General features: G+C 49.3%; 1 protein-coding gene across 2 annotated transcripts; it reads right to left on the bottom strand.

The window, feature by feature from the left end:
• Positions 1-1,860: 1,860 nt before the first annotated feature.
• LOC134022659 (opsin-5-like) lies at positions 1,861-8,960 on the bottom strand. Of its 2 annotated transcripts, XM_062464361.1 has the most exons (7): positions 8,833-8,960; positions 8,594-8,789; positions 7,743-7,948; positions 4,642-4,741; positions 3,307-3,411; positions 2,908-3,131; positions 1,861-2,609 (listed from the first exon to the last, which is right to left on the bottom strand). In XM_062464361.1, exons 2-7 carry the CDS (start codon positions 8,718-8,720, stop codon positions 2,139-2,141), a joined length of 1,233 nt encoding a protein of 410 aa, XP_062320345.1. In that variant the 5' UTR covers positions 8,721-8,789; positions 8,833-8,960; the 3' UTR covers positions 1,861-2,138. The 2 variants fall into 2 exon arrangements, with proteins under 2 accessions (XP_062320345.1, XP_062320346.1); XM_062464362.1 differs by lacking the exon at positions 8,833-8,960 and having other exon boundaries at positions 8,594-8,812.
• Between the last annotated feature and the right edge of the window lie 1,578 nt (positions 8,961-10,538).

The raw sequence follows: 10,538 nt of genomic DNA, 5'->3' as shown, positions 1-10,538 counted from the left end.
GGGTCAGTGGGGTGTTTGAGACCCTGAGTGGCTCTCTGGGTTAGTGGGGTGAGGAACTCTCAAATCTAGGATAGGTAAGGAGCAGTCACACAGCCATGCCATGTCCCCAGTCGGTAAGGTATACACAAGGCACCTCCCAGTGGTCTGTGCTGGTCTGTACTGGCACCTCCCAGTGGTCTGTGCTGGTCTGTACTGGCACCTCCCAGTGGTCTGTACTGGTCTGTACTGGCACCTCCCAGTGGTCTGTGCTGGTCTGTACTGGTCTGTACTGGTCTGTACTGGCACACAAGGCTGAGGTATTGCAGGGAGTGTGTGTTTGTGTTGCTGCCATGGTGACTTAATGGACAGAAGACTGAAGGGCCTCAGTAAAAGAGCTCATTGTGCTTCAGATTATGATCGTTGCAAATGCAGAATCCGTCCCAGAAACGTTTAGAGGTAGATTTTCTTGCCCTGAATAATTGCCCACTGATTTAGCCAGAAAAACAGGTGTCTTTTAAGAGTTGTTCATTTATCTTTCAACAGGCTCTTTAGTTTTAATAGCTTGTCAAGAGCCCATAGCCCATACCAGTGCTGCAAGCCATCCAGCGCCCTTCAGGGATGAATTATGACAGTTTAGTAATGGAACCCCTTTTTATCCCTCAATGAAAAACGATGCTTTGGACTGTTGAACTTACTTTCACTGTCAGTCATGCTGTGTTTCGTTGGCACGGTGATATTCAACAGACAGGAGAGAGGAGCCCTTTGACACCAAACGGGTCCATCTTAGTGTCTGGTGTGAGAGGTGTGCAGGGTTGTGAGGGTGTGAAGAGGGGCGTGGGGGTGAGTAGGGGTTGTAAGGGGGTGAACAGGGGTGTGAGGGGGTGTGAGGGGGTGTGAGGGGTACATTGCTGCTGTGTGCTGGAGCGGGCTGGCTGCCTTCTGCTGGGGAATGTCAGGCGTCATGGAGATACAATCAGCCTGTAAAATATTCCTTTGGCAGACACTTTTAATGTTGGATTTGAACCCTCTGCAGTCACAAGCTTTAACCACGAGCTGCCCCTCCTGTCAGAGACACCTGGGATGAGAGACACCTGGGATGAGGTCCTGAGCACCCCAGGAGACACCTGGGATGAGGTCCTGAGCACCCCAGGAGACACCTGGGATGAGGTCCTGAGCACCACAGGAGACACCTGGGATGAGGTCCTGAGCACCCCAGGAGACACCTGGGATGAGGTCCTGAGCACCACAGGAGACACCTGGGATGAGGTCCTGAGCACCCCAGGAGACACCTGGGATGAGGTCCTGAGCACCACAGGAGACACCTGGGATGAGGTCCTGATCACCCCAGCAGCTCGTGCAGAGGACAGAGCCACAGCTCCCCGTCAGAGCAGCAGCACACGACAGGAGACAGGAAGAGCGAGGGCCGGAGTGACGAGGCCACGAGACGGCAGGAGGGTGAGACAGGCGGCAGGAGGGTGAGACAGGCGGCAGGAGGGTGAGACAGGCGGCAGGAGGGTGAGACAGACGGCAGGAGGGTGAGACAGACAGCAGGAGGGTGAGACAGACGGCAGGAGGGTGAGACAGACAGCAGGAGGGTGAGACAGACAGCAGGAGGGTGACACAGACAGCGGGAGGGTGAGACAGACAGCAGGAGGGTGAGACAGACAGCAGGAGGGTGAGACAGAGAGCAGGAGGGTGAGAAAGACAGCAGGAGGGTGAGACAGATGGCAGGAGGGTGAGACAGACAGCAGGAGGGTGAGACAGATGGCAGGAAGGTGAGACAGACAGCAGGAGGGTGAGACAGACAACAGACAAACAGCAATCTTGAGTGGGTTAACGTCACGTTATATACAGGTGCGTGAGCACCACTTGCAACCATTGTAACTGTTTTATTGACACAAGCACGTTGTACATACGGTAGGAACACGAAGGCCCAGCCTCCCTCACATGGGTTAAGCAAAGTCCTAAAGTAAGAGAATTCTATGAAGATCTCCACTGAAAATGTTTTTAGTCGAGGACTAAGGCTTCATCCATGTCTGGGAAACTGGGCCGATAAATTAAACAGGCAGATGGTAAAACAACATGGGTTTTTGTATTGTGATTCAAGTAGCAGGGTTTCATTCAAGTATAACCAGAGTCGGATGAAAGAGAGGCAGTCCTCAGAGCCTGTGGCTCTCCCAGTCTGGCCCAGCCACACGGCTGTGGCCTGGCTCCTGGCCGGCCAGGGGCAGGGTGTGAGAGGGGCTGCTCACCCCAGAGTCATCATCAGGCACGGGCCGGAGCACCACCCCCATGGAGGTCTTGATCTGGCTGGGCGCCAGCGGAGAGGCTGTGCCCGGGGGCCTGGCATCAGCATCAGCCTCGGCTTTGGGGTCCAGGTTTTTGAAGTTCTGGAGGTGCACCAGGTCCCTGCTGTCGCGGGCGCAGGGTAGCAGCATGACCACGTCCCTGCGGAACTTGGCGCTCATGCCCAGGTAGATGAGGGGGTTGTAGAAGCTGGCAGACTTGGCGAGCAGGCGGGTGAAGACGCTGGAGGTGTTGGGGACATAGACACCCAGGGCTGAACACAGGGACAGCACAGCGTACGGAGACCAGGCCAGGACGAACGCTGTGCAGATGGCGATGGACACCTGGACACAGACACAGGGAAGGGAGAACATGTCCGGATTTTAAAATGTGTACAAGCTCTTTGCGTTTTTGAAAACTCATGCTTTATTAGACAGTCTTTAAGTGAAGTGTAACAGGAAAGGCAGGGAGAGAGAGGGGGGCGGGGGGAGACACGCATCAAAGGAACCCAAGGCTGCGGCAGTACGGCCTCAGCCAACATGGAACACACACTCATCATGTGAGTTAGGCGCCCCCGAATATCAGGATTTTAACCACAAATCATCATTTTGTTATCCAACCCTGGATCCTCTCCTCTCTCACCCTGGTGACATCTCTCTCGAGCTTCCGCTGACGGGAGTTGAGGTAGCCGTCGGCGCACATGGCGTTGCTGCTCTTCACGGTGTTGATGATGGACACGTAGGAGAACAGCATGACCAGCACGGGGACCAGGAAGCAGGAAATGAGGATGGACATGATGTAGGACTTGGAGATGGTGGAGTGGTGGGCTTTGGACCAGTCCACCTCACATGTGCCGTAGCCTCGGTCTGAGGAACATCAGGACAACACTTTTGATTTATTATTACTTAGTACAACACTTTCATCTCCTTCTCAGCCCCCTTTTAACACGAGTCCATCCAATACATCCTGCTTTACTATTCAGCGTTTGTAATGTTTTCTCTCCTTGATGGTGATGCAGAAGGAGAGACAGAGGGGGTGTACCTGTGTAGCTGCCCCAGCCCAGCAGAGGAGCCATGGACCAGAACAGTGCTCCGCTCCAGATGAACATCACAGAAATTAGGATGGTGCTCATACGGATGCAGTGAGCTGCCCGATCACACAGGAGGCCAGCGGAGAGAGAGAGAGAGAGAGAGAGAGAGGAGAGAGAGAGAGAGAGAGAGAGAGAGAGAGAGAGAGAGAGAGAGAGAGAGAGAGAGAGAGAGAGAGAGAGAGAGGAGAGAGAGAGAGAAGAGAGAGAGAGAGAGAGAGAGAGAGAGAGAGAGAGAGAGAGAGGAGAGAGAGAGAGAGAGAGAGAGAGAGAGAGAGAGAGAGAGAGAGAGAGAGAGAGAGAGAGAGAGAGAGAGAGAGAGAGAGAGAGAGAGAGAGAGAGAGAGAGAGAGAGAGAGAGTGTCAGACAGTTCTACAATGTTCAGAACAGCAGTGTTTGGGTTTCTGTATGTTATTGCTTTGCAAACACAGGACAGGAAAAGTGAGGGGTGCGTTAAGGTCCAGAATTCTTTCCTAGTTATGAATGTCAGATTGTGACATTTATTGAACAATGAGTTCTCTTTCAACGCTCGCAGCCACTGCAAACCACTAGCACTGAAAAGAACCTCTGTTGACAAAATCCACGTGGTTTTGTATTCAGCAAGGGAGTACAAATTAATTGTTTTCATTGATTCATCAGTTACACTTCACTATAGTACAAACTATTTAAGCTTAAGCTTACAGTGAGTCAACAGTGTCTATGACTTCTTCAACCCTGAAGACTGTGTTGCCAAACAATCATACCTTTGTGAAATTTCTGAATCCAGTCAATACAATCACAGTGTGTTGGCAGAGGACAGGTTAAACTAATGTATGTACCCAGGTCCATATTACAAGGCAGTTCAGTTTAATGAACAACCTCAACCGTATTGTACAGTTCCCACACAGAGGGGCAACAAGGCAGTCGCCATTTAATTAAAACATTCCTCAGGACCAATTACACCCAAAATACTCAAATTCACCTCAAATTAAGTTAATTTCAAGGTATGGTGTGGATGTGGCAATGAAAGTGCAGTCAAACCCGTGCCAGTAATGAGCACCCATTAACATAGAATAACATCACTTTCAGCCTTTGTCAGATAAGTGCTACTGGAATGTTAGTTTGGAAGAAACCAAACAACAATTTTCATCTCTCTCTCTCTCTCTCTCTCTCTCTCTCTCTCTCTCTCTCTCTCTCTCTCTCTCTCTCTCTCTCTCTCTCTCCCTCTCTCTTTCTCTCTCTTTCTCTCTCTTTCTCTCCCTCTCTCTGTCGCCTTTCTGTCTCTGTCTCTGTCTGGAAGGTAATCACACCTTTGTTTGGGTGGCATCCCTTGATGTACCGGGTGACACTGATGACCGTTAAGGTGTTGATGCTTGCAAGGCCAAAGAGCAGAGTGAGGAAGCCGTCCACCTTAGAAACAAAACAAATCAAAAAGAAAGTCACATTTATGTAATCACATCTCTGAATGTCTGTCATTCAACGATGGACACAGGTGTCATAGATGTTGAACATAGATCCCAGATCCCGACTGAATTGCTCCTCACAAGGTTTTTTAAATTTGTTATAGTTATAGTTATCCTGGGAGATTTTCCATGTCTTCCTGAGCTTCTGTGAGGATGCTGGTAAAAATGGCTGTACAAATCGAATTTCATTCGATTGGAGGTGTGTTTACCTAGACTCACTGACTGTTCATCTTTGTTGGTACTCATCATCAAATCTTGCCTGAAGCCTTCCAGAACTCCTGCTGACTGATCAAACGTCCAACGTGGTGCTCCACCAGCTGAAACGTGCGAGGGAGAGCTGTCCTGGCGCAGGAGGAGACACAACTCTGATCCTACTTCCTCTCTCGCTTCTGTCCCTTCCTGCTCATCAATCTGCCTCCCGCTGTGACACTGTGGACCCCCCGCTGTGACACTCCCCAGTGACACAGCTCAGCTGTGGGCTGTCACCGATTACCGTCCTGATCTCCTTTGAGGCCTAACCTTATTACTGTCAATCACACGGTGTGTCCCTCCCCAGACGGCCGCGGACAGCTGCCTCTTCACATCTCACCCTGACCCACACAGCTGTTATGAAACGGCACGTGTCTGACAGGTAAAGCTACAGCTGGCATTCCCCACGAGATCATGTCCTTTTCTCTCTGGATGGAAAAACAGATAAAAACTGACGTTTGAGAAGGAATTAAGGAAAGCTATTAAACTATAGTCTATTGAGGAATACGGGGAGAGCCCCAGCCTAGCCCCAGCCCCAGCCTCAGCCCTAGCCTCAGCCTCAGCCCCAGCCCCAGCCTCAGCCCCAGCCTCAGCCTAGCCCCAACCCCAGCCCCAGCCTCATACCCAGCCTCAGCCCCAGCCCTAGCCTCAGCCACAGCCCCAGCCCTAGCCTCAGCCTCAGCCCCAGCCCCAGCCCCAGCCCAGGTGTACCTGTTCATGTCTTGTCACGCTGATTCAGTAATCTGCTAATGCGTCTCACATGCCTGTCTGGCTCGCTTACCCTCTCTCTCTGTCTCTCACACACTCTCTCCCACACACACACTCTCTCACACACACTCTCTGTCTCACACACACTCTCTCTCACACACACTCTCTTTGTTTCACACACACTCTCTGTCCAATACTCTCTCTCTCTCTCTCTCTCTCTCTCTCTCTCTCTCTCTCTCTCTCATACACTTTCTCTCTCTTCCCGCCTGTATCTTACAATGTCTTTGTCAATTCAGTCTTTCTATTCCAAGTTTTAGCGCTCCCTCTTTCCCTCTCTCACCCTTCAGTACCTGGACCTCCAGGCTGAGACCCTTCAGTACCTGGACCTCCAGACTGAGACCCTTCAGTACCTGGACCTCCAGGCTGAGACCCTTCAGTACCTGGCCCTCCTCTCCAGACTGAGACCCTTCAGTACCTGGCCCTCCTCTCCAGACTGAGACCCTTCAGTACCTGGACCTCCTCTCCAGACTGAGACCCTTCAGTACCTGGCCCTCCTCTCCAGACTGAGACCCTTCAGTACCTGGACCTCCTCTCCAGACTGAGACCCTTCAGTACCTGGACCTCCAGACTGAGACCCTTCAGTACCTGGCCCTCCTCTCCAGACTGAGACCCTTCAGTACCTGGCCCTCCTCTCCAGACTGAGACCCTTCAGTACCTGGACCTCCTCTCCAGACTGAGACCCTTCAGTACCTGGCCCTCCTCTCCAGACTGAGACCCTTCAGTACCTGGACCTCCTCTCCAGACTGAGACCCTTCAGTACCTGGACCTCCTCTCCAGACTGAGACCCTTCAGTACCTGGCCCTCCTCTCTAGGCTGAGACCCTTCAGTACCTGGACCTCCAGACTGAGACCCTTCAGTACCTGGACCTCCAGACTGAGACCCTTCAGTACCTGGCCCTCCTCTCTAGGCTGAGAGACAGACACAGAGTTCTACTCTCATGTTTCCTCTCCGTCCCCCAAAAACCTGAGAAGGTGTGAATGTCTGGGAGATGAGATCATATGAGTAGTTTCTGAGCAAAAGGTGTGCTCACAAACCTAATTATACTCCCTGGCAGGCCTCCATCTATCTCTGACAGCATCAGAGACGGCGAGCGTCCAACTGAAGCTGTTATTGTTCCTCCACTGTTTTTCTATCGCTCCACAGAGACTCAACACATCGAGTGTTGATATCAAGACTTCCACCACAGACTTGCCTTGGGCAAGAAAAACAAACTGGGAAAATTCCAAGCAAAGGCATGACAACTATTTCATCGCAGGCAAAAGCCTATGGAGAAGGCAGTGATTACATGTATAAAAACAAATATGTATATATACTGTATATATATTTTTTACTGTCATGATATAGAAGTTGCCCTCCTGTTGGAGTGTTCTGCGACTCAATGATGCTGGTAACCGGGTGAAGCAGTGCCTGTTGCCATGCTGCGGGGGTGGCCTTCCCTCTTAAAGGGGCCCACACTCATAATCTGATTACAGATTAACCTCCAACCCACAAGGAGACCAACGAAATCCCTGCTCTGCAACTCAGTCTCTCAATACCATTCCAGCTAAAATTCCTTCACCCGATTAATCTGGATTGGGCCGAGAAATTAGCAAATGGATACACACAGTATGATACAAGTCCTCTATGCCAAGATAGATCCCCAACTGTCTTATCAAATTACTAAGGGCTTTCATTACACATTTCTAATTAGCATTTGTGTTTTGCTGTTCAACTCCAGTTCAACTTCCATTACCAGGTTCAAGATTTTGTAAAAAATCAAATTAAAGTATTTGCTGCCTTCTGTATTGGATTGTCCCACACACTTTAGAAAACGACAAATCTGTCCCCCTCAATTTTTCTTAAGAAAATTACATTTATCCTCGGTTATTAAAAGAAGCTGTCCCGCCCACATTTGAAGACGAAGCTCCGCCCCCTGTGGAATGTGAACACACCTGGCACGTCCAGATCCAAGTGATGAGGAATCCATCATCCCTGAAGACGTTGAAGATCTCCAGGACGCCTCTGGAGTAGCCGAACACGGAGATGCTGGCGTCGGAGACGGCCAGGTTCAGCGTGAGGAAGTCTGTGGGCAGGAGGGACGTCCTCTGTCTGTACAGCACAAAGATCACCACGCTGTTCCCCAACCACGACAACCAGCCTGGACAGGGACACACAGCATCCGTTTTACTCGTCCTCACAGGAAAACTCTGGGCAGTGACATACATGATAAAAAAGTATTTGCAATTTGACAATTTGTCAGTGTTGAAATTACTATAACTACCCCAACAGGGGATTTTCTGTAAAATGTGTTATTCAGAGTGACGGTTTATAAATGTTTTTGGGAGGCTGAAAGACACAGGCCTCGTCACTGAGACAGTAGAGTACATGTAGTCACTGAGACAGTAGAGTACATCTAGTCACTGAGACAGAGTACATCTAGTCACTGAGACAGTAGAGTACATCTAGTCACTGAGACAGTAGAGTACATCTAGTCACTGAGACAGTAGAGTACATCTAGTCACTGAGACAGTAGAGTACATCTAGTCACTGAGACAGTAGAGTACATGTAGAACACCACTCTAGTACAGACTGGATTTTTGGGCCCAAGCGTTTGTGCTCATAAGGGTCTTACACAGAAATACTTTCATGTTCTACTCGGTAATGTCTTGAATTACAAGTTAGTTGTCTTAGATTGCATTTAGGATGTCGACATCCACAGGCAGCTGAAAAGCAATTTGTGACCATGAACACAAAAAAAGGTTACAAAAAGACATTTCTATTTGAGTAGATGTCCAGCACCTACCCAGAATCAGCAGGTAGACTCCAATCAGCGTCTCTCCCTGTTCCGAAAGCGGAGGCTCTAAGTGTACGAGACTGAGGTTGTTATTCCTCCATGGAATCTTTGGCGGGCGTTTCAGAATGATCTCCATGTTTGAAGTGTCGCTGTTGCGGCATGAATCCTTGTCGTTTCCTTTGAGCGTCTCCTGCTTGACAGAGACCTGCCTCTAGAGACCAGGGGAAGTCCTCCTGCCTGACAGAGACCTGCCTCTAGAGACCAGGGGAAGTCCTCCTGCTTCCTCCTAAACCCAGCTTAACACAGACGCTTCACAACTGACTGTCCCAGTGATACCAAGCGCTCTTCTAATCCAATTGGTGCCTTAGCAGGAAAGCAGATGGGGATATTACTGAGAAATCCTGTTCAACGTTGGGAAAAGCCATTGCGACATGAGATGGGATTGCTGTATTTCCTCGAATTCATTAAATTCTCAGTCTGAATCAAGCGTGCGTGTGTGCAGTCGTGCATGTCTGTGTGTGTGTCTGTGTGTGTCTGTGTCTGTGTGTGTCTGTGTGTGTGTTGGCATCACCATGAGGCCAACAACTGTCACTTGGACCTGTAGTGTCTCAGTTAGACCTGTGGTGTCTCAGTTGGACCCGTGGTGTCTCAGTTAGACCTGTGGTGTCCCAGTTGGACCGGTGGTGTCCCAGTTGGACCCGTGGTGTCCCAGTTGGACCGGTGGTGTCCCAGTTGGACCCGTGGTGTCTCAGTTGGACCCGTGGTGTCCCAGTTGGACCGGTGGTGTCCCAGTTGGACCCGTGGTGTCCCAGTTGGACCCGTGGTGTCCCAGTTGGACCGGTGGTGTCCCAGTTGGACCCGTGGTGTCTCAGTTGGACCCGTGGTGTCCCAGTTGGACCTGTGGTGGATCTTTAGTGTTTTGACACTGTGTACTTGGGGGGAAAGAAACATAAAAAAAGAAACTTATTTAAACATTCGGGGGAAAATGTTTTTTCAACCTTTTGAAACTTTTTTTGGGAAAATATTTGTTTAACCTTTTTTTTACACCCACAGTGAAAGGAGAGAACAGAGAAGCCTAAAACAGAGTAAAGCAGAGCAGACTACGATAGATTACAGTAGAGTTTAGTATAGAAGTCTTCATCAACGATTAAAACTTTTTTTCAAAAATATTTTTTCAATCTTTCAAAACCTAAAAAAACGAAAAAACGAAAAAACAAACTTCTGCCTTGCTCCAAGGTAGCTTCCTAGACTAGCTTACGTTTGTTGGGCTTAGTAGCCAGGAAATGAAAAAAGGCGCACAATGACAATAAATGATATTTATCATGCCACCAAATACAGATTTAAACTAAAGTAACGAGCCTGAATGATGTAATAAGTAGAAAGTACAGATATTTGTGTAATAAAATGTGGGAGTGGAAGTAAAAAGTAGAAAAAGTAAAGTACTGATACCAGAAAAATCTACTGAAGTACAGTAAAGTATTTGTACTTCCCATCTCTGGTTTCATGCACAGTAGGTTAGTCTGAAGGCTGGGTTTCTGTGTGTGTGTGTGTGGGGGGGAGGGGGTAACTAAAGAGGAGACCTTTGGAAACAAAAAGCAATTTTAAGCACACCAAAAAAGTGAAGTGGTGTCTTTCAGGTTGACTTGATTATCTCTAATAACCACGATCTAGCCTGGGTCCTGCAGGTGAAGGGAACATTATCATCTTGAAGGTGCTAACCCAAACCTCTAAACGTTCACATGTGGAACCGTGTACTGTCGGGGGCCACAAATGGTAACTCAGCGCTGAATCACTTCCCTGAGAGGGGAAACACAGCCATATAGTGTGCCTGAGAGATGCCGTATGTTGTGTTTTTTCGACAAGAAAAAACAAGCAAAAATAATTGGTTCAACAAACAGAAAAGTTCAGAGCAAACAAAAGTGTGGAACTCCTCATCAGCTTGGGTGAGACATCC

This window comes from Osmerus eperlanus, chromosome 6 (genome assembly GCF_963692335.1).
Source record: "Osmerus eperlanus chromosome 6, fOsmEpe2.1, whole genome shotgun sequence".
In the NCBI taxonomy this organism is placed as follows: Eukaryota; Metazoa; Chordata; class Actinopteri; order Osmeriformes; family Osmeridae; genus Osmerus; species Osmerus eperlanus.
The sequence above is the reverse complement of the archived record's forward strand: the minus strand, read 5'-3'. Positions and strand labels throughout refer to the sequence as shown.